This window comes from Eleutherodactylus coqui, chromosome 4 (genome assembly GCF_035609145.1).
Source record: "Eleutherodactylus coqui strain aEleCoq1 chromosome 4, aEleCoq1.hap1, whole genome shotgun sequence".
NCBI classification, from domain to species: Eukaryota; Metazoa; Chordata; class Amphibia; order Anura; family Eleutherodactylidae; genus Eleutherodactylus; species Eleutherodactylus coqui.
Window position 1 is genome coordinate 58056924 of NC_089840.1, and position 22772 is coordinate 58079695.

At 48.7% G+C, this 22772-nt stretch overlaps 1 protein-coding gene across 7 annotated transcripts in view; it reads left to right on the top strand.

The window, feature by feature from the left end:
- The window catches only part of NCOR1 (nuclear receptor corepressor 1), a 139753-nt gene that overhangs the window by 28736 nt on the left and 88245 nt on the right, over positions 1 to 22772 (top strand). For all 7 annotated transcript variants that reach the window (XM_066599517.1, XM_066599514.1, XM_066599512.1 and 4 more), the window contains exons 3-5: positions 11658 to 11764; positions 17603 to 17792; positions 20651 to 20830. In XM_066599517.1, coding sequence (XP_066455614.1) covers positions 11658 to 11764; positions 17603 to 17792; positions 20651 to 20830 — 477 coding nt within the window. The remainder of the gene's footprint in view (positions 1 to 11657; positions 11765 to 17602; positions 17793 to 20650; positions 20831 to 22772) is intronic.

Consider the following 22772-nt stretch of genomic DNA (forward strand, 5'->3'; position numbering starts at 1 on the left):
AGCCTATAGAACTGTAAAGGGTGCCATCTGGGCATCGTTTTCGGCCACCCAGGGGTAGAGTGTAAGGGAGGGGGAACCCCCGGAGCAGGAGTGGATACCCCAAGTGAATGTACCTTTTATATGACGGTGTCTCCTACAGCATCTGTAATCAGTATTTCATTTAGTTTGTGCATTTTTTTTTTCATTGCATCATTGAATCCCAGCGAGTGTCGGGTTAATCTTTTTTTTTTTTACTATGAAATTAGACTTTGTTGATAAAAGGTTAGAAGAAAATTTCTGTAAAGCGATCTGCATTCTCTTTACTAACACTGCACAGCATTATTTGCATGTGGAAGGTAATACAAGAGGAGTGGTGCTATAAAGTGAAGCTGGTTTCGTCCTACATGAATTGTTGTACAACAGCCGGAATGAAAGAAGTTTTTAATGCACCTTCCAGATGTTCTTTGTCGGCGGCTTTTTGTGACGCTAGATGACCTAAAGCGCTGCATCTCTGCTGAAGTAGAATCAATTAAAAAAAAGATATGCCAGGTCGTGTCTGGGCAGAACTAGACTAGAGACGTAACCTCTGCCGTGTCGCCAACGGTGCCCAAATTAACCATCTTTAAGGTGCATTAAAAAACCGGAAGAGTTCTAACATCTCATGTCATTCTGGCTGTTCATGTATGAAGAAATCCGCTTTACTTTTGCACTATTCTTTCTGAATCGCACCGTATCTGTTGAACCATTTTGCACATCTGGCTTTCATTCTCCCTAGTGTCCCCCTTTTTTTTTTTTTGCCCATCGCTCAGCAGCGCTTCCTAGAGCATGAAGGCTGACCAGATAGGCTGACCGTGGAGACCTGTCTGCAGGCTCCTGCTCCTGGGCGGCAGCTCCCGCGGCAGCGATCTGCGGCGGGATATCGCAACGCCCGTGGACAGGCAGCCCCTTCTGTGTTGGTGATGAAACCTGCTTTCCTCTAGACGTAGTGGATGCCCTCTTGTTACCGTCGTAGTCCTGGGTATAAACAGTTCGCGGGAGAGATCCTTGTATTGTCCCCTCATGTATTTATACATAGATATTTGGTCGCCCCTTAGTCGTCTTTTTTCCAGGGTAAATAATCCCAATTTTGATAGCCTCTCTGGGTATTTCAGTCCCATCATTCCATGTATTAGTTTAGTTGCCCTTCTTTGAACCCCCTCCAGTACCGTAACATCTTTCCTGAGCACCGGTGACCAGAATTGTACGCAGTATTCCATGTGAGGCCTGACAAGTGCCTTATATAATGGAAGGATAATGTTCTCGTCCCTCTCCCCTATACCTCTTTTAATGCACCCCAAGACTTTATTAGCTTTTGCAGCTGCTGACTGGCATTGGTTACTCCAGTTTAATCTACAATCCACTAGTACCCCATTTAGTGTATATTGGTGACATCCGTTTCTCCTGCCCATGTGCAGAACCTTACATTTATCAACATTGAACTTCATTTGCCATTTTTCTACCCCAAGCCCCCCAGGTTATATAGGTCTATTTGCAGCCGTACATTGTCCCCCGTCGTATTAATTATATTGTATGTTCCCCATGCAGTAAAATAATCAATCAGCATACACTTGCCTCTCGTGCTCCCCGGTCTGTCCCGTGGCCCCACTTCGGTCTCCCCTCTGACATGATCTTTACAGGCTTCCCCAGCCCATTTACAGGATATCAGACGCTGCAGCCAATGATGGAGCTTAATGATCGTTCAACTTTGTTATTGGCTGCAGCGGCCTTTGACGTTCTGTAGGCCGGGCTGGACTGCAGTCTGTAAATATACAAAGCAGTGGAGGACCGGACAGCGCCACGGCAGGGGGGATAAGTAGGTATATGATGGTTGGTCACTTCACTGTACGGGGAACCGGCTTTTATTGGTAAAACATAACGAGGACCACAGCTTTAAGATTGTGACCAAAGGCTGACGTATAACTACATAGTGATGTATGTTAGGAAATACTCCCAACGCACACCTCTGATGTATAGTCCAAACATAATAGCCTAGGGCAGTGATGGCGAACCTTTTAGAGCCCGAGTGCCCAAAGTTATTTATCGCAAAGTGCCAGCACGTCAGGGGGCGGGGCTTATCACGGCGTATGATTTTACCCCCGTCATTCTAAAAAGGACAGGGCTGCTTCAAAATAGACAGGGTGAAGATTTTTGACTGTTTTTGGATGCGGAAATGCTGCAGAAAGTCCTCAGCGGAAAATACTGTGGAAAATTCTGCAGCATTTCTGCATCCAAAAAGTAGTCAGAATCTGCATGCGGTCTATTTTGAAACAGCCCTGCCCATTTCCGCCATGTGTAAACACACCCCAGCGGTAATAGTGACCCCCACCACACAGCAGCCCCAGCAGTAATAGTGACCCACAGCCCCCAGCAATAATAGTGACCCCCACATCACAGCGGCCCCAGCGGTGATAGTGACCCCCCACAGCGGCCCCAGCGGTGATAGTGACCCCCCACAGCGGCCCCAGCGGTGATAGTGACCCCCCACAGCGGCCCCAGCGGTGATAGTGACCCCCCACAGCGGCCCCAGCGGTGATAGTGACCCCCCACAGCGGCCCCAGCGGTGATAGTGACCCCCCCACAGCGGCCCCAGCGGTGATAGTGACCCCCCACAGCGGCCCCAGCGGTGATAGTGACCCCCCCACAGCGGCCCCAGCGGTGATAGTGACCCCCCCACAGCGGCCCCAGCGGTGATAGTGACCCCCCCACAGCGGCCCCAGCGGTGATAGTGACCCCCCCACAGCGGCCCCAGCGGTGATAGTGACCCCCCCACAGCGGCCCCAGCGGTGATAGTGACCCCCCCACAGCGGCCCCAGCGGTGATAGTGACCCCCCCACAGCGGCCCCAGCGGTGATAGTGACCCCCCCACAGCGGCCCCAGCGGTGATAGTGACCCCCCCACAGCGGCCCCAGCGGTGATAGTGACCCCCCCACGGCGGCCCCAGCGGTGGTAGTGACCCCCCCCACGGCGGCCCCAGCGGTGATAGTGACCCCCCCACGGCGGCCCCAGCGGTGGTAGTGACCCCCCCACGGCGGCCCCAGCGGTGATAGTGACCCCCCCACGGCGGCCCCAGCGGTGATAGTGACCCCCCCACGGCGGCCCCAGCGGTGATAGTGACCCCCCCACGGCGGCCCCAGCGGTGATAGTGACCCCCCCACGGCGGCCCCAGCGGTGATAGTGACCCCCCCACGGCGGCCCCAGCGGTGATAGTGACCCCCCCACGGCGGCCCCAGCGGTGATAGTGACCCCCCCACGGCGGCCCCAGCGGTGATAGTGACCCCCCCACGGCGGCCCCAGCGGTGATAGTGACCCCCCCACGGCGGCCCCAGCGGTGATAGTGACCCCCCCCACGGCGGCCCCAGCGGTGATAGTGACCCCCCCCACGGCGGCCCCAGCGGTGATAGTGACCCCCCCCACGGCGGCCCCAGCGGTGATAGTGACCCCCCCCACGGCGGCCCCAGCGGTGATAGTGACCCCCCCCACGGCGGCCCCAGCGGTGATAGTGACCCCCCCCACGGCGGCCCCAGCGGTGATAGTGACCCCCCCCACGGCGGCCCCAGCGGTGATAGTGACCCCCCCCCACGGCGGCCCCAGCGGTGATAGTGACCCCCCCCACGGCGGCCCCAGCGGTGATAGTGACCCCCCCACGGCGGCCCCAGCGGTGATAGTGACCCCCCCACGGCGGCCCCAGGGGTGATAGTGACCCCCCCACGGCGGCCCCAGCGGTGATAGTGATCCCCCCCCACGGCGGCCCCAGCGGTGATAGTGATCCCCCCCCACGGCGGCCCCAGCGGTGATAGTGACCCCCCCCCCACGGCGGCCCCAGCGGTGATAGTGACCCCCCCCACGGCGGCCCCAGCGGTGATAGTGACCCCCCCCCACGGCGGCCCCAGCGGTGATAGTGACCCCCCCCCACGGCGGCCCCAGCGGTGATAGTGACCCCCCCCACGGCGGCCCCAGCGGTGATAGTGACCCCCCCCCACGGCGGCCCCAGCGGTGATAGTGACCCCCCCCCCCACGGCGGCCCCAGCGGTGATAGTGACCCCCCCCCACGGCGGCCCCAGCGGTGATAGTGGCCCACGGCGGCCCCAGCGGTGATAGTGGCCCACGGCGGCCCCAGCGGTGATAGTGGCCCACGGCGGCGCCAGCGGTGATAGTGGCCCACGGCGGCGCCAGCGGTGATAGTGGCCCACGGCGGCGCCAGCGGTGATAGTGGCCCACGGCGGCGCCAGCGGTGATAGGGACACCCCCCCAGCGGCCCCCAGTGCATTAGGGGCAGCCCCCAGAGCATTAGGGACACCCCCCAGCGGCCCCCCAGTGCAGCAGTGACACCCCCCAGCGGCCCCCCAGTGCAGCAGTGACACCCCCCAGCGGCCCCCCAGTGCAGTAGTGACACCCCACAGTGCCCCTCCCGAGACCCACATACTTACCTCCTCCTCCTCCCCCTCCTCCTGGAAGCTCAGCTTCTCTTCTGGTCCCGGCATGCATATTAGTAGTTTCCCATAGAGCAGCGTTTGCACATTTTGGATTTGACTTCAAAAGTCAGTAAGAAATCTGTATGTTTTGTTTAAATTGCATAACCTTTTACGACCAGAATCGAATGTGGATTTTTTTTTTGTGTGATTCTTCCATTGATGCAATCCTCTGCAAAATCCACAAAAAAAGCCTTGCTGCTGTTTTTTCTTTCTTCAGTCTTCAAGAAGTTCACAACCACTAAGACCTACATCCTGTTCTTAAAGGGATTCTGTCAGCTCCTATGAGCCCCATAAACTAAATTTATGGGCTCATAGGAGCTGAGGCGCTGAATCCAAGGATGTCGCTCTCATATTCGCCTTCCTCGCTGCCCCCCACCCCTTCCTTCCCACTGTCTGCTTACGAAGTCACTGCTCCCCGCTGGCAGAGCGCGCTCGTAACGAAGAGGGCTAGATTCTGTGCAGGGTAACGAACTAAGCCATGTCACCCGCGTCTAACGACCCACCCGAAAAATCAGCGTCTCCACTTAACTTTATCTTTTAAATAAACAATTTAAATAGTTTCTAAGCACTGATACATTGTAACAAACTGGAGAGAGATTTGTTCTGTTGCTGCGTTTTCTTACCCTGATACATTGTAGCAAACCTAATTGGTGTGCAGGACTGGATCAGGGTGGATTTTCAGACTGGAAACAATGAGCGCTGACAGTAAGCGGAGATCTTGCAAAATGGTGATTAAGTAAAACGCAATGGGGGATTTGTGAAGTGATCTAAAAAAAAAATCTGTCTCTGTAGCCCATAGCAACCAAACAGAGCTAATGTGCAGACCCTTGGAGGTGTCGGGACGGGAACTGCATGCTATTGGATTTACGGGTTATGTCACTGCACCAAGCAGTCTTTCACGAAGTTCTTTGCGAGAACTTGCCAGACGTTTGCAGGATGAATGGAGGGAAATAAAAGCTGAAGCATGGAGAAAGCTGTAATAGTTCTGTCCTTTATGACTGAATAGTAATCCTTGTATGAAGTGTCTTGAGAGGACTCCAGAGCATGGAGGGGAAGGCTCTGATTAGCTGATGGGAATGATGGTTCAGCATGGTGGTCGGCCCCTCTCCCTGACTATTACTAGGACCAGGCATGCGTGGCAGAGATGCATTGTGCTCGTCAGTGCTGTGCCTGTTCTGCTCCACTGCTCACCCCATCCTGCTATTAGTGAGCTCGCTGGACGCTGTTTCAGCCGCGTTATGTAACCGTGATTTATTTAAAGAACGCCTTATCGTCATGGGACAGAGCAGCAGCTGCAGCGCCATTCTCGGCAAATACACATAAGGTCAAATTTGAGCTCGTTAGTGGGATTTAGTTTTTTGCAGGTTTGCTGCACAATTTCTTTTAATAGAGGAGAATTAATGTAGATGAATATATTCAGGATTACTAGAGGCCCTAATAACGGTATATAACTTGTATCTGTGAGGTGATAGCCCTTTGAGGGAAACCCAAAATGAAGAACGAATACAAAGTAACAGAGGGATAGAAGCATATTTTTAACAATGAAGCCTCCTAATTAGTTGTGACTGCTCTCCCAGTTCTGCTCAAGTAAAATGTACGTTTTGTACAGATGTTGAGTAAAGTGAATGTTCCTATATATTCAGTATAGCGGGCTGATGCTTTACATTCACATCTTATGAAGAGATTCACCTACAACCTCATTTCTCTGACCTCTTACTGGGAAATATATATATTTGGTTCAAACCTTGTTTCAGTGTTGATTTTTATTTTCCTGGAACTCCATGTATCGAAAAGCCTATATAGGTCTGTATTTACCTCTAGATTGTCCTGCCAACAAGGACGTTCACATAAAGTTCAACAACGAGGAAATAGGAAGTGGCAAATAGTTTCGTATTCCTTGGGTCCCTCATCAATCATAGTGGCAGCTCGACAAGTGAGATAAGCATGGACCCAATATTAAAGTGCAAGGATGTCTCGGTCAACCTCAAACGAAGGTTAATCACAGCCATCGTCTTCCCGATTGTAACATATGGCTGTGAGACATGGACATTGAGGATGGCTGACAAGAACTGACGCTTTCGAGCTGTGGTGTTGGACAGCTAGAGTCACCAACAAAGCTGTCCCGGACCGTATCACCCCCAGAGGTGTCTTTGGAAGACAAGATCATCAGACAGAGACTGGCTGACTTTGGGCACGAGATGAGGACGAATTCACTGGAAAAAGAGAAGATACTTGGAATGGTCAGCGGTAAAAGGAAACTGGGAAGACAAAAAGACATGTTGGCTGGATCCATCAAGAAGGACACAGGAATGGACATCGGGCTAATGAAAACAGCCATAGCAAAGCATGCAGTAGACTGGCCAAAGAGTATCAAAGAGTCGGACACAACTGAAGGGATAGATTTGGAAATTGAAATACCTCCATATATGCGGTGACCATACCAATATACACCTACCAGGTCAGGTCAATCTAACATCAGGAGAGGCAGAGATGTGTCCGAATAAGGTAAACTGCGCTTGTAAGCATGGTGAAAGTTTAGAAGCATCGGAAAAACTAGTAGACGCGCCAACAATATCTGAAATGCACCTAATTCTGACGGAGTTTACAAAAAGGGGAGAGACAGGCTAGGTACTAGAGGAGGCGTAAGGAGCTGAGGTGCACAACAATTTATGCTAGCTGCACCAAAATGGGAATTCGTTTGACTTTGCTCAAAATTTACCTCGCCGTGTGGGCTGAACTGTCACTAAAAGCAGAACAAATTGTAATTCTATGTAACAACCCATTCGCAGAAATAGAATCTTAAAACATAACTTTTATTATACTTAATTAAAAATACTTTAACCCTGAAGAGGTTACTCAGATATTTTAAAACTATTTTGAAGACCTCTATACCGCGGACCCATCTAACCCACAAGAGATATACTCCTTCGTAGACATGGTTGGACTGCCTAGACCAGGGATGGCGAACCTTTTAGAGACCGAGTGCCCAAACTGCAACTCAAAACCCACTTATTTATTGCAAAGTGCCAATACGTCAGGGGGCGGGGCTTATCACGACGTATGAGTTTACCTCTGTCGTTATAAAAAGGAGGGCTGTTTCAAAATAGACTGGGTGCAGATTTTGACTTCTTTTGGATGCGGAAATGCTGTGGAATTTGCCACGGAAATTTCCGCTGTGGACACTCTGCAGGCTTTCCACCTCGTGTAAACATATCCCAGCAGTGATATTGACACCCCCCCCCCCCAGAGCGGCCCCAGCAGTAAGGGTGACCCCCCCCCCCCCCCAGAGCAGCTTTAGTGGTTATAGTGACTCCGCACAGCGGCCCCAGCGGTAATAGTGACACCGCACCGTTGCCCCAGTCGTAATAGTGACATTCCAAAGTGGCCCCCCAGTAGTAATAGTGACATCCCACATCAGCCCAGTAGTAATAGTGACATCCCACAGCAGCTCCTAGTAGTAATAGTGACACCCCACAGTGGTCCCTGTAGTAATAGCGCCCCCCCTCTGAGACATAAAATCCCCCCCCCCCCCCCACCTCCTCTGCTTGGCGCTGTTGCTGCCACTGATCTCAGGAGCACACTGTGACGTGTTGCCGGACACCTCCTCCCCTTCCCTGCTCTCGCTGAACCAAGTAGGAGACGTCAGAGGAGGGGGGAGGAGGATCCCGGCTGCACACTGACATCACAGCTGCGGCACCCCTGCCGGTATTTACTAATGTGGTGAGCAGCCGACAGTGGCGAGTGCCAGCTGGGAAGGCTCTGAGTGCTGCCTCTGGCATGCGTGCCATAGGTTCGCCACCACTGGCCTAGACTCACAACAGAACAAACACTGGATAGTAAATAACAGAAGGAAGAGGTGCGTAGAGAAATAGCTATATCAAAAGGGGGGAAACGCCAGGACCAGATGGCTTCTCAGCGGAAATACTACAAAATACTTACAATAGACCTAGTACCAATACTTACTAAGCTTTACAATGCAATGTACTTGCAAGGGACCCAAATCAATGACTTTGGGACTTCTAGCTCCATTTTACTACCTAAACCGAACAAAGACCTTGCTGATCCCCGCTCCTACAGACCCATAGCCCTACTCAACCAAGATTACAAAATGATATCTAAAATACCAGCAGCTGGGTAACAAATCTATTTTACCCTCCACACATCGCAGAGAGGTCTCATACAGGCTCGAAATGCCCTACAAATATTAGAACTCCGATAGCGGCAACCATAATTGCACAAACCCCGGATAGTCCAGTCACGATGCTTCTAAGCTTAGATGTTGAGAAGGCTTTTAACAAAATGGCATGGCCTTTCCCATACATAACATGTAAATTTCAGAATTTCGGACAAACCTTTTATCAATTACATAAACTTGATAGACGCCACCACTACTCTTCCCATTAACGGACTTACCACACAACAATCTACTTGTTCCGGGGGGCCCATCAGGTATGCCCCCTTTCACCACTTCTCTTTGACCTGTCCATAGACCCCCTACTCCACCACTACTTAACATCTGTGACACTCTTTACAGGCATCCGATATGCTGAGCTAGAAATGGAGGAATTAATTTCCCCCACATAAAGGACTATAGCCAGGTGTCACAAGCTTGCATCATCCAAGACTGGCTATACCTGCCCCCTAAAATAGGCCTTTTGGTCACGAGTCCACTACTGCACCACGACACACTTTTTGCCCACAAGAACCTCCTGAGGGTGATTTGTGGTCATTTAGATCCCAACAAGTATCGCCGCTCAGTGGGGGCGCGCACACTGCCACACATCATAGCGGCAGCGGGTGTGAAGGCTGTTATGCAGATGTGGTTACACCCAACAGCACCCCCTTTTAAACGGTTTTTGGATAAATTGGCCTTTCTGTTTCAAATGGACTGGGCCGAAACATCCCTTTTTACAGAGAAAATGGTACAATCCTTTTTCATGGCCTGGGAGAGCTTTATCCAGATGCTACCACAGAGAATCGGGGATGGACTCAAAAACTGTTTCTACTATACATATTGGTTTCAGGAACAACTGGGGTTGGGGGAATCGCTCCTTTTGGGAGTTCTAAATGCTCGTCTGGGACTGGAAGGGATTTCCGCATCTACTTACCATATCTCCAAAATAAAGTCCAACAGGTTAACTTTCTTTACTCCTTCTGGTGCAAGCATATCAAGATGGACCTCTGGAAAGACAACTAGTACCGCTTTCCCCTCCGTTTTACGGGAAGGAGCGCACACTAAGGGCTCAGTCACACGGGCGCATTGGCATCCGTACACTGGCACCGATGCGCCCGTGTGACTGACAGTTAGAAGACGACCGTCTCTCTCCAGCGCTGATAAAAGAACATGTGAGCGGCAATGAAGTCGGTCACATGTTCTTTCCTCCGGCGCTGCAGAGAGATGGCCGTCTTCAGGTACGTCTATCTCCTTCCTGCAGTAACACGGGCGCTGATGCGCCCGTGTGACTGAGGCCTCACTTTATTGTTCTAGCAAGTCTGGCTTTGCTCTTTTTACTGTTTCTTGTTTTTATTTCTTCAAAAATGCTTTACTAAAGGCCCGTTTAGACACAACGATTATCGCTCAAAATTCGCTCAAAAGCCATCTTTTGAGCGATAATCGTGTCTAAATGTGCTCCTCTTTCATTTTTCTGCAGAATGACTGTTTTCAATTCTGCTTGAAACCCATCGTTCAGCAGAACAGCTGATAAGCAGGGACACATGCTGTGCTCTGCCGGTGGGGGGTGAGCTAATAACAGCTGATTGCTTTGTCTCCCCTGTCAGCCCCACAGGAAGAACAGCTGATAAGCAGGATTGCAAGCTGTGTCTGTTGTCCATGGTGCTGAATTCTCCATGGGGAGCTAGAGATTACATGGTTTTTTCTTAGCAGTCCATGGCGGAACAATGGAGCTAATTGCAGAGTTCAGACCTCCTGCTCAGTTCTGCAACAGTTCCCAGAAGCTCATTTGCATGCAAATAAAGCTGATAAAGTACTAATAGTCATTAGTGCCTATTAGTACTTTATGCAAAACGATCACTGACCTTTCAATCTTTTGAAAGATTATGTTGTGTAAATGGGCTAAACCTAATCATATTATTGAAATGACTAGATATTTTCGCTGCTCGTTCATTAGCTGATCTTGCCTGTTATTGTGCGCATCAAAATGCTCGCTAGTCGGTATATTTGTGTAGCCAACTGGTGACTGCGATGTGGGTCGTTCATCCCCTTTAGAGCCGATCGGTTTGGCCTGTGTGAATGAACATCCATTTCACACGCTTTGTCATCTGGCGCTCATTACAGCTGGAAAAATCTCAGCACGTGTAAATAGGTCCGTAGACCTCCCAAAAACAGCGGAGCCTGTATGGCAGCGCATGGGGTCTGTGTCTCTATACTTGGGGTGCTGCCATATGGTATGTCAGTCTTAACCCCTTTAGTAGCACGCCCGGAAAATCTCTGGGGCTTGCTGCACTGAAATGTGCTGAAGACTACCTAAACCTTCCACTGAAGGGGTTAAACACTGTATTCTCCCTTAGAAACAATTTGGTGGAATAGCTGCAATGTGTCTTCACCCCTCCCCTTTTTGTTTCCGAATGACTCCAACAGAAAAACACTTGTTTGTAATTTGAGGCATAGGGAGGTACAGTACGGGCCCGTAGACTTCTATAGGGGTATTATGGCTTATATAACTCCAAGCTGGTAGAGAGCCAAAGTACAGCCGTGTGCTTGATGATTGAAGTTGTCTTTACACAGAATGATTAGCGTTCCGGCTCTCTCCACCTGGAATCTGAATGGTTCAGGGTAATGCATGCACTGGCTGAACGACGAATGAGAGGTCGTTCCATGTAAACAGGCAGTCATTCAATTGGCTGTTTATTGTGAATGGAGGCGGACTGCCAGAACGATCCCTAGCAGCTCCGCCTTCATTCACTAGCGATATTTGTTCCCGTGTATAAGCACAGGAACAATTATTGCTGGGACGACCTGTTGGGCACCTGATGCCCAACTGGTCGTCCCATGTAAAAGCACCCTTAGTCAGGGACCTTGGAAGGAAGCGGTTTATCAATATTAGGCAAGTAATTTTTATATGGCTAATTACAATGTATTCAACCATAGAGCAGCCAGATGTCTTATCTGTGAGTTACTTGGTACTCATATGTCTTATTTGTTTTTAGGAGTTTTCTATCCCCGAGTACCGAAATGCTCACTTGGAAGCTTTGCAGCAACAGCAGCTTCGGAGGCGTCCGTCTTTGCTTTCTGAATTTCATCCTGTGTCAGAACGGTAAGAGTTGTAGACTTCTGATAAATGTTGTTACTAGAATGTTGGACATTCTCCTTAATGCCAGAGAAATGTTACATTAAAGAGGCCCTCTGGTTTAGCCGTTTTGTAATCGGTTTTCTGTATCCATTCATTATGATTTTTAAATGAACACTAAATGTTGAAAACACCCCATAAAAACGCATCGCGCAAACTGAACGATACATCATCCCATGTAGAAGGGCCCTTTGTCCAGTGAAATGTAAGGCAGCAGTCCTGCTAAGGATGCTTTTGCATTATGGCACAATTTGCCACCAGTTGCCAGGTTGTACTTGGACTTGTGGAGTTGTAGCCCGGATATTAGCAGTAAATCACAATCTGGACCCATGATCGTGTCTAATTCTTGCACTTCACTGTATGTGTGATTTCATTAGTCTTGTTGAGGATATTGACCTTTTCCAATCCAGTGTCTGACCTCTTCAGACCTTAAAATGTCCCTACAAAGCTCCGATTTCGGGCAAGGTCCAACACGTTTTGTAACACTATGCAGGACAGTGCTCCAATGTCTTTGACTGTTTTGCAGTATAATATACATATGCAGAACATCGGTGCACTGTCCTGCATAGTGTTAGAAACTTATGCTATATACATAGTATGCAGTTATAGGATGCCTCGGTATGGCACACTATTACAGAAATCTATCTATTAGTGAAATTAGAAATGAATAGTCTTATTATATAAATGTGTGTCATATCAATATATAGATATACTTACAGGAGTATTACAAATGATCTTCCCAATGAGAAATGCTCATAAACTCAAGTTTTTAATTTTCCAAAAATTGCTAATAAAATCATCACAACAGTCATTTCTACGTTGAGTAATTCCAAGGAACCCGCAACGTGCTTTTGCACCCGAAATATAGATAAGAGCTGGGAAGTGTGCGGCTGGCAGGGAAATTGGATTGGAAAGGGTTAATGTATAAAATAGTACGAATGGAGAACGGGGACATACAGTAGATGCTTAACGTGATTTTGCTGAACTCCCTATATACACGGTTACTTAGTTTAATTTTCCTACCTAGCTAAAGTTGTTGCATGTAACATTTGGCCCTGCTTGCCCTGCCCTGAGCTGAAGGTATGGGGGGGTGTAGGGTGATTTTGGTGATGGATCTGCTTTTTATTGCTCCGATACGATGGCCTTTCATTCATACACGTTCCCCGCACTGCTGACTCAGATGTCATAAAATGACGTAGGGGAAGTGTTCCTTCTGTAGGACAATTTTGGCTTTGTTTAGTAGAGGGGTTTGTGGTTGCAGGTGGGCCGCAGTTTATGAAAAGGTTCTCTCCAAAAGATCTGTTACCTGCGAAGGTGGACGTTGTATTTATCTAAAGTCACATTGCTTGAAAGTAAGAGGAATGCCTCAGCTGGAAGTGTGCGCCTGCAGACCGCACTGGAATGTTCTCCGCTCCGTGGATTGCTTGCTCGGCAAATCTGGTTTCCTTGTAAAATCGTCAGCCAACCGCCGAGCCCGAAGCGAAGCAGAAATGTGCTTTTCCAGAATATAAAACTGCCTCTAGTAATGCAAATCACTTCCCCGCCGCACAGAGGATAAATATTGGTCTTCAAATTATCTAAAACCTGGAACTTCTCACAAAGCGTAAGAAATAAACCTCGTTTTATTAATGCAGCAAACATTCCAGCGTGGCGGCTTCACCGGGGCTTGTAAAGCCAACTATTAAAAAAGGGTATTCCCAACTTGGCTAAGAAGAGAATACCGGTCTGTATGTCACGGCCACCAGTCTCTGGGGCTACGGGAACGCTGAATTGGCTTTTCTACGCTCTTTCTATAAGGGCTTATTCACACAGGCAAGAATCTCGTGCAAGTTTTGTGCATTGCGAGACTCAAAACTCGCACAAATATGAACCCCAATGGACTTATTCATGAGAGATTTTTTCACTCTTTTTTTTAATTCTAATTTAATGTAAAAATTTTTTTTTTTCATAAAAATTGCGGCATGTTCTATCTTTGAACACCTCCCTCGCCCATTGTTTTCAATGGGACCTTAAAAGACGTTGCATGGGACTCGGATGGCGTGCAATGCCATGTTTTGGAAATACTTGCCGTCCTCTGACGTGCGTCAAACACGCGCCTGAAGATCGCAATTTCACAGAAGTGATGTGAGACGTGAAAAATGTATGAATGTAGCCTAACTCCAATGGAAATATATGGGTGTTCCAAAAAACAGTGACCTATGCCATTTCCCTAACCACGTGGCTTTTAGAGGTGTGGACATGATGTAGTTTGCTCTGCTGCGCTGTTTCCGTAACTTCCATACACTTTCATGGGAGTCGAAATGGTGTAGAACAGGCAGGCTGTTTCCATAATCCCAGCGACTGCGGTCTACGGCCTGATATTCCCATGGGGATGCCTCGTTATTATAGATAGTATGCCGCATATTTCATGTTGAATCCATGCTGATTTCGCTTCAAAGTAAGTTTCCTGGTCACTTAATTCGGAATCTGCACTGAATACACATGTGGAGGGAAACAAATGACACGCCGCTTCTTAACTTGGATTTCTTGCGGGATACCCACAATGATGCCAGTAGTAAGGGCACGTGAGTACTGATTGGTTGAGCAGAAGCACCGCGGGTGCCGCTACGCCGGGTCGTTACGACAGAGGATATGTGGTTTCTTTGTTTTATCCCATTTCCCCCCCCCCCCCCCCCGAATTGCAGAATCCGCATGGAAAATCCACAGTTTAAGCTGCCCAAAGGGAACCATGGGCGTTCAGACTTCAGTTTACACATGTTTTTTGTATTCCACATGCGGTAAACAGATTACAACATGCTCCGTTTTAGCGTGAATACCGCACAGATAGCTTTCATTGAAGTCAATGGAAGTTGTCCAATCCGCAACCTGTCCACAGTTGACACTGCAGATTCAGCGGGAAAGCAGAAGGAGACCCGGACAGGTACGCAGGGTCTGATTCTGCTGCGGACTCCCGCATGCGGCATCCGACCTGTCCGTGCACATGAAGCCTAAGAAATACCAACCAAACACAGCTTTTATTTTACCTCAGCTGAGTAAGAAATGGTTTCCTTTTGATCATATTTCCTGTCGCATTTGTGATTAACGGTCAATAAGGCTCTAGGGCAAACACTTAAGGCAGCAGGTGTACACTTACAAAAAACATGGTTTTCTCGTGGGCAGCTGTATGTGGCGGCCCACGTATACAGCCCACAAAACCTCTATATCCTAGCAAGAGGACCAGACAAAAAACCTACAGAACTGTGAGGACAGCAGATTGCAGTTATATTCCTTTCACTATTTCATCTTCTTACATTTTAATATAGAGCAAAACACAGGTTAGATAAGAAAAATTACAAATTCCATGCAGACGAAGTCGCTGGTAACAAACTGGTGTGTGTGTATAATAATATATATATGTGTGTGTGTGTGTGTGTATAATAATAATGTGTGTGTGTGTGTGTGTGTGTGTGTGTGTGTGTGTGTGTGTATAATAATATATGTGCGTGTGTGTATAATAATAATATATGTGTGTGTGTGTATAATAATATATATATGTGTGTGTGTGTGTGTGTGTATAATAATAATGTGTGTGTGTGTGTGTGTATAATAATATATGTGCGTGTGTGTATAATAATAATATATGTGTGTGTGTGTGTATAATAATAATGTGTGTGTGTGTGTGTGTGTATAATAATATATGTGTGTGTGTATATATATATATATATATATATATATATATATATATATATATATATATATAAAAAAATTTTTAGATATTAATATAATTTCTTAAAAGCTGGAGTTGGTACATTTCTAGTGACTCCACCAAAATGGGACTCTGACTCCACAGCCCTGCTAATTGCAGGATAGGGGATAACATGCTAATCAGGCAAGGTCTGACTGCTGGGACTTAAGATATTCCAAGATTTAGGTCCTGGTACATCCCATAGTGTGGGAGGTTAGGCCATGCTTGCTGCACCTCCACTCCAGTGGGAGGTCGGAGATGCCCAATCACTTGGAGTCTGTGTTTGGCAGTCCCATTGAAGTAAGTAGTGGTGTGCACGCGTGGCCTTTATTGCCCACGGTTAGAGACTTGAAGTCAATAGAAGCTGTCCGACCCGCGGCCCTTCCGCCCTGACATTGCAGAAAGGTCGCGGGTATCCCCGTCATTTCCTAGCGACGGCGCAGGGAAAAAAAATCTGTACTGAACATGTCCGATGCCGAGCCGTGCGGACCATCCGCAGTACAGACGCAGGGTCGCCGGCCGCGGGCAGGGCCGGATTCTGCTGCGTGCTTCCACATGCGGAATCCGGCTCCGCCGTGTGCAGGAGGCCTATGCAGTCATTTTGATGCCACTTTAACCCCTTGGCTCTGCAGCCCCTTTTTTGTTTTTCATTTTCGTCTTACATGATATGTAACTAACAGAAGGCAGATGGTGTGCGATGCATCCGATGTCCGCACCAAAAATTACAATACATGTACCAAAATAACACTTTATGACGGCACACATAAAGCAAAACAGGAAATACAATTAAAGCACCAATGTGCTGCAATTACATAGAGGAATGTTCACAAAAACTAAATGACCCGTTCCTAACTGACCCCGGATGATGGTAGCTAAAAGGTCTAAATGGAGCGCAGAAAATGCAGTGTGAGGCCGCTTTCACACGGCCGAGAAAATCGTGTGAGATTTGTGCGTTGTAAGACTCCCACATATCGCATGAATATGAATCCCATTCTTTTGACTGGGGTCTTGTACATGCAGGTCTGCAAGGTGCACGCTATTTGATGCAAGGCTTCCCATTTGAAAATGGTGGGAAACACTTGCCGATCCACCAGTGCGAAAGATTGCTACTTCCCCAAAGGGATGCGAGACATTTTTGACACAGTCCTCCACAGGGCATCTGTAGTGTTAGACTACTGTGTTTCCCTGATAATAAGACCTACCCTGATTTTCAGGGGAGGCTTGAAATATAAGCCGCCCCCTGAAAATAAGCAATAGCTAGGCTACATGAAAAAAAAATGATTTTATATATATGTGTGTGTGTGTGTGTGTGTGTGTGTGTGTGTATATATACACATGCATAAATAAAATATATATGCCCCGCGCTGGCCTCTTTCGCTGCTGCAGGTTTTCTGCATCCTCCTTCAAGCCGACAGAACAGTCCATCCTGGAAGCAACACTTGAATACCCCCATGAAGCTAATGCTCTGATTGGTTAAGCCAGCATTTGCTTTCATTGGCAGACGCGGCGCTGGATTAACCAATCACAGCCATTCAATGTATAACAGACGGGCGCTCCGAGCAGGGACCAGCTGGATGCAGAAGGCAAGCGGCCCCCGCTTGTCTTCTGCATCCTCCGCTTGAAGCGCAAGGTGATCGCCTTAACGTTTGGCTTTAGTCTACAGCTGGGACATCACAGGGGATGCAGCCGATAACCGAGCTTAGCGATCAGTCAATTGACTACAGCCCCTGTAACGTCCCGTAAAGCAGGTGGGACTACAGCTGTAAACCCGAGACCGGAGCGGAGGATCGGGCATCGGTGCGTGACACAGCTGGAGCAGGGAGAGGCGACTATATCGCTGTTTATTTTCCTGCATGGGGGAGGGGTTCTCCCAAGATATTTCGACTCGGGACAACCCCTTTTAAAAGTCTCCATAAAAATAAAGAAATCTTGCAGACTAGAAAAACCTATTTGAAGGAATGTAGGCCTACGTTTAGTGTCATTTTCTATAAAATCCTTTGCTGTTCTGTAATGCCGACGCCATGCATCTGATAGGGGTGCAGCAGATGTGCTATGTTCTCATGTTTGCTATGATTTTGCAGGCCCCAGGACCGGCGATCGGGGTATGATCAGCAGTACCATTCCTCTGGTCAGAGCGACCATGATGTGCTGGACTCCAAGAGACCTCGGCTAGAACAAGTGGACTCGCACTACCGGGTGTCTGCTGCTTCTGTAGTACCTCTTGTATCCACTATCCAGGAGGGGCTGCGATCACAGGGGGATATTAAAAAGGTAAGTAGTAGCTGATCCCCAGCCTGTGCTGTGGGGTACGTTCTCCTCTGCTCTGCCAGGCAGGAAACCGTACGTAGCTTTAATGTCTTATTGGAGCGAAGAGGCTAATTAAAGGAGTTGACTAATTTCCAGTGAAAAAAAATTTGTGCCATATAGAACTAGGTTTTGTTCCAGCAACCATTCTAGTATCACAGTACTTGTACCTTTCTAAAGGGGTATTCCCATCTCTGCTTTCCTTAGCCTAGATGGGAATCCACTGCCATGATTGCTGGCCATGGCCTATGGAGGGCGAAGCGCTCTGCTCCCTCCAAGGATGTTTCTGTAGCTCTCGTTAAAGTGAATGGTGTTGCATAGCGCGCTTCGCTGTTTTCGTTGCTTCTGATAATTTCACTGAGAGCTATGGAAACAATGCCTGGCCCCTACCGACAGGTCAGGAGAGTTGGAACAGAGCGCTGGGTTTTCCCATCTCTGCCATAAATAGCAGAGATGGGAAATACCTCTTCACTGCTTTGTTTTCATTAGGCATGAAGATGGCGGAGGTTACGTGATTTAGCCACGCAATCACTTCCCTGCATGTTCCCTTTGCTCCATCTACTTCTGGGCAGACAAACTCATTTGGCGCAGGTAACAACTAGTTTCCCTCTGTGCACCTGTGCAAAACTGAATGGAGCCAAAGAAACAGCCGGGAAAGTCGTCATTTTCCTAAATCATCCAAAATAGAGAAAAGTATGGCAGCAAAGAGATGTTGAAAAAACGTTATTCTTCCGTAATCAGTAAAACAAAGCCATGTTTCAACCAAACTTAGTTGCCATACTTTTCTCTATTTTGGATGACTTTTTTTTTGGTCTATGGTCCAGATCCTATTTTGTCTGGCGAGCGCCCTACTATAAGGATCGCCTCACCTTGTTGGTGGTTTCACAGAAATTGCTGCTGACTACCTGTGTTTGCAATTTTGCTAAATCATATGGCTGCCGCCATCTTAATTTTTATGGACAGGGAAAGCGCTAAGTCCAGTTCTTATGATGAGAATCAGGGAACAGCCAAATAAAGAATGGGGTAGGCACTGTAATGTTATAGTGGTCCCTGGAATCAAACTTAATCGCTTAGGGCACAACAGAACATTTTACTAGAAAGGCGCCAACCCCATGAAAGGGAACCTGTCACTTCCCCGCAGCACCATAAAACTGACTTCTAGTGCTGCCAGAGGACGTGACAGGGAGCCGAGTGAAGTATTTTTTATACTCTCACAGTCCAGCAGTGTCCCCCTCTGAAGTCGGCGCACAGCACAAAAATATAACTCTTGAGTCCCTTGCATGCCTATTGGAGAACGCGCGCAAGGGATTCTGAAAGAGCCTCGTGCCGCACGCTGACGTCATAGGGTGACACCACTGGATCACAGTAGTGCGTTAGTTTAAAAAAATTGTCACCCGGAACTTGTCACATCCCCTAACACAGTGGTCCCCCAACCTTTTTGGCACCAGGGACCGGCTTCAAGCAAGATCATTTTTACAAGGCCCGGCAGGGTTGGGCGGGGCTTAGGTTATATGGGGCGAGGTTATGAAGGGGGTTGGAGTTTAGTGCATTCTTATTTAATTATGACATTTAGAATGTCCGGGCAGTATATAATCTATCCCCCCCCCCCTCCCCTCCAGCACACACATAGGGCAGCATATAATTTATCTCTCCCCCCCCCCCCCCCCCAGTAATAGACAGCCCCCACCCCTCAGTAATAGACAGCCCCCACCCCTCAGTAATAGACAGCCCCCACCCCTCAGTAATAGACAGCCCCCACCCCTCAGTAATAGACAGCCCCCACCCCTCAGTAATAGACAGCCCCCACCCCTCAGTAATAGACAGCCCCCACCTCTCAGTAATTAGCAGCCCCTCCCCCTGTAATAAGTAGCCCCCACCCCCAGTAATAAGCAGCCCCCCCCCCCCCGTAATAAGCAGGTCCCCCCCGCCCCCAGTAATAGGCAGGTAGGTCCCCCGCCCCCAGTAATAGGCAGGTCCGTCCCCCCCCAGTAATAGGCAGGTCCCCCCCAGTAATAGGCAGGTCTCCCCCCCCCCCCCAGTAATAGACAGCGACCCCCCCCAGTAATAGGCAGCCCCCTCAGTAGTAAGCAACCCCCCCCAGTAGTAAGCAGCCCTCCAACCCATATACTTACTACAGCGTCGCTCTCTATCTGCTTGCCCTGACGTCAGTGTGAAGCCTGGAACGCTTCCTCCCCGAGTCCTCTCCTGCGGAACTAATGAGCAGGGGACTCGGGGAGGAGAATCCTGGCTGCACACTGAGGTCAGTGTGCGCCGGGATCAGCGCGATTACCAGCGGGGAGCTGCGGCGCCCCCCGCTGGTAATCGCTTCAGTGGTCAGCGGCGTCAGCACGCCACGGGCCACATAACACAAGGCAGCGGGCTGGATTCGGCCCACGGGCCTTGTGTTTAGAGCAAAAGTTCTCGGCGGTGCCGCGGACCGGCGCTGAACACCCAACGGCCCGGTGGTTGGGGGACCCCTGCCCTAACAGAACCATAACTTAGTTTACGGTGTTGTGGAGACGTGACGGGTTTCCTTTTAATGTTTTTTTCCTCTCTTGTCTCAGTAAAGGGGTTGGCCCACGAACACCGTAGGTAATCGGTCCCATAGCCAGTTCTTGTCATTAATGGCTGTCCCGTTTATCACCTATGCTGTGGATAGATGATACATTTTATATGTAGGCCAACCCATTAAATGTTTAATATAATCCCAGTAAATGCTTCCAACCTATGCAATAGCTTTTACCGTTTTCCATAGACTTTATATGTGACTTGATCTTTGCATGTTGCAATTATACTTGGTATAATCCATGTCTGTGTTCTTACAGGAACAGGTACTGTCCGGCAAGCATGATGCGCCCTCATCCCCCCTATCTGGCCAAGCCAATGATGACCAGGACGCATCGCCCTCCAAACTTTCTAAAGAAGAGTTGATACAAAGCATGGACAGGGTCGATCGAGAAATTGCTAAAGTTGAACAACAGATTCAGAAGCTGAAAAAAAAGCAGGTATAAATTTAATATTTGCTACCAATAATACACAGCGGACATAAATGCCGGTTGGTTCACTTATTCCATGCACAAGTATTGGATTCTTCATGATCGGGACTAGGCCGTCTGCACATGGGTGGATTTCCATTGTGGAATCCAGAGCGGGTGTCCGCCTCCGGGTTGCGCAGCAAATACCGTCCATAGCATGCTGTGCAAAAGTGATAATTCCTGCACACTAGCGAAAACCAAGCACGGTTTCCGCTTGCGGAGGAAAAATCGCAGCATGCTTCATTTCTGCGCGGAGAACTTCCATCGAAGTCAATAGAAGCCATCGGATCCGCAGCCCTTCCACAATTGGCATTGCGGAAAGATCACGGATTCTGTGTCATCACTAGGTGACGACGTGGGAAAGGCGAGAGTTTAAAAAAAAAAATTGTATAGCGCATGTCTGACGGCGAGCCATGCGGATTATACTTTAAGCAATACAGTGGATCCACACGTGTATTAACCGCATACAGCTGCATTCGGATATCCCATGTTGGAATCTCTTCGAGAGTGACTTGGCACTTGTTTCCTTTTGCAACACGAATTTCAAATGTTTGCTCTGCGGCGCGGATTTCTATTCAAGCGCACGGGCATGGATTTGAAGCGGAAATGACACTGAATCGGCGCAGATTGTTTTGTCAAATCCCTGTCAGTTTCTGCCTTGTGAACACTACCTGAGGATATGACCTATCTCTAGGATAAGCCATCACTTTATGATCAGTGGGGGTCTGGCCATTGTGAGTTGAGCAATCATCAGAATAAAGGAAGCGAGGCGCTGGTTTAATTCTCTCTGTTTACCCTGCACAGCAGTACTCCTTGCCGCCTGGCTCTGTAGAGAACTGGAGCAGGCCCCATTAACTTGAATGGAGGTATACCACATTGAAAAAAACTGAAAGGGACACAGCACTGAATCCGCCTTGTGTGCCCTACATGCCTAGGCTCAGTGGGGATCGCAGAGGACAGACTCCAACTATCATAAAGTGATTGGATATCCTGGAGATGTGCCATGCTGTTATAAAGTTAACGAGATATACTTATAAATTGAGATGAGCGAGCGTACTCGGAAAAGCACTACTCGCTCGAGTAATGTGCTTTATCCGAGTATCGCTGTGCTCGGGTCTGAAGATTCGGGTGCCGCTGCGGCTGACAGGTGAGTCGCAGGGGAGAGCGGGCGGGAGAGAGGGAGAGAAAGATCTTACCTCCGTTCCTCCCCGCTCTCCCCTGCAGCTCCCCGCTCCGTGCCGGCACCCGAATCTTTAGCCCCGAGCACAGCGATACTCGGATAAAGCAAATTACTCGAGCGAGTAGTGCTTATCCGAGTACGCTCGCTCATCTCTACTTCTAAAGTGTTCTAAGTAACTGATTCGCAAAAATCTCTTGCACATGTGGTATCGTTTTATGATGGGCTAGTGGCAACTTCCTGCTGAGGTCATAGACCAATGTCCCATTTAGACTGGACGACAATCACCTAAATGACTGCTCCAGTGCTGATGTCCCCGTTAAGGTTGTTAGCGCTTGTGCTGAGAGATTAGACAAGCAGACTTCACTGCGGGATCTTGCTGAGCGCTTCATCTTCTATGTGAAGCGCTGAGTGGAGAGCGTTTACACGGAACGAGAAGCAGCGATAGTTTTTATGCTGACTGATGAAAGTCAGCGATACCGACTTGTGAACGAATAGGGAGTGATTTTTATTTTATTTTTGGCGTTTACACTGCCCGATTATCGCTCATATTCATTCATTTGAATGAATTTTGAGCGGTATTCGTCCCGTGTGAATGGCATATAAGGCTAAGTTCACACCTAGCTGAATTTTGGCTGCTGTGTGTTGAAATTCTGCAACAAAGTACAGAACGATGTAAAGAAACGGGAATTGAACAAACTCCATTCACTCGCGGCAGAAGAAATCCACAGCAAA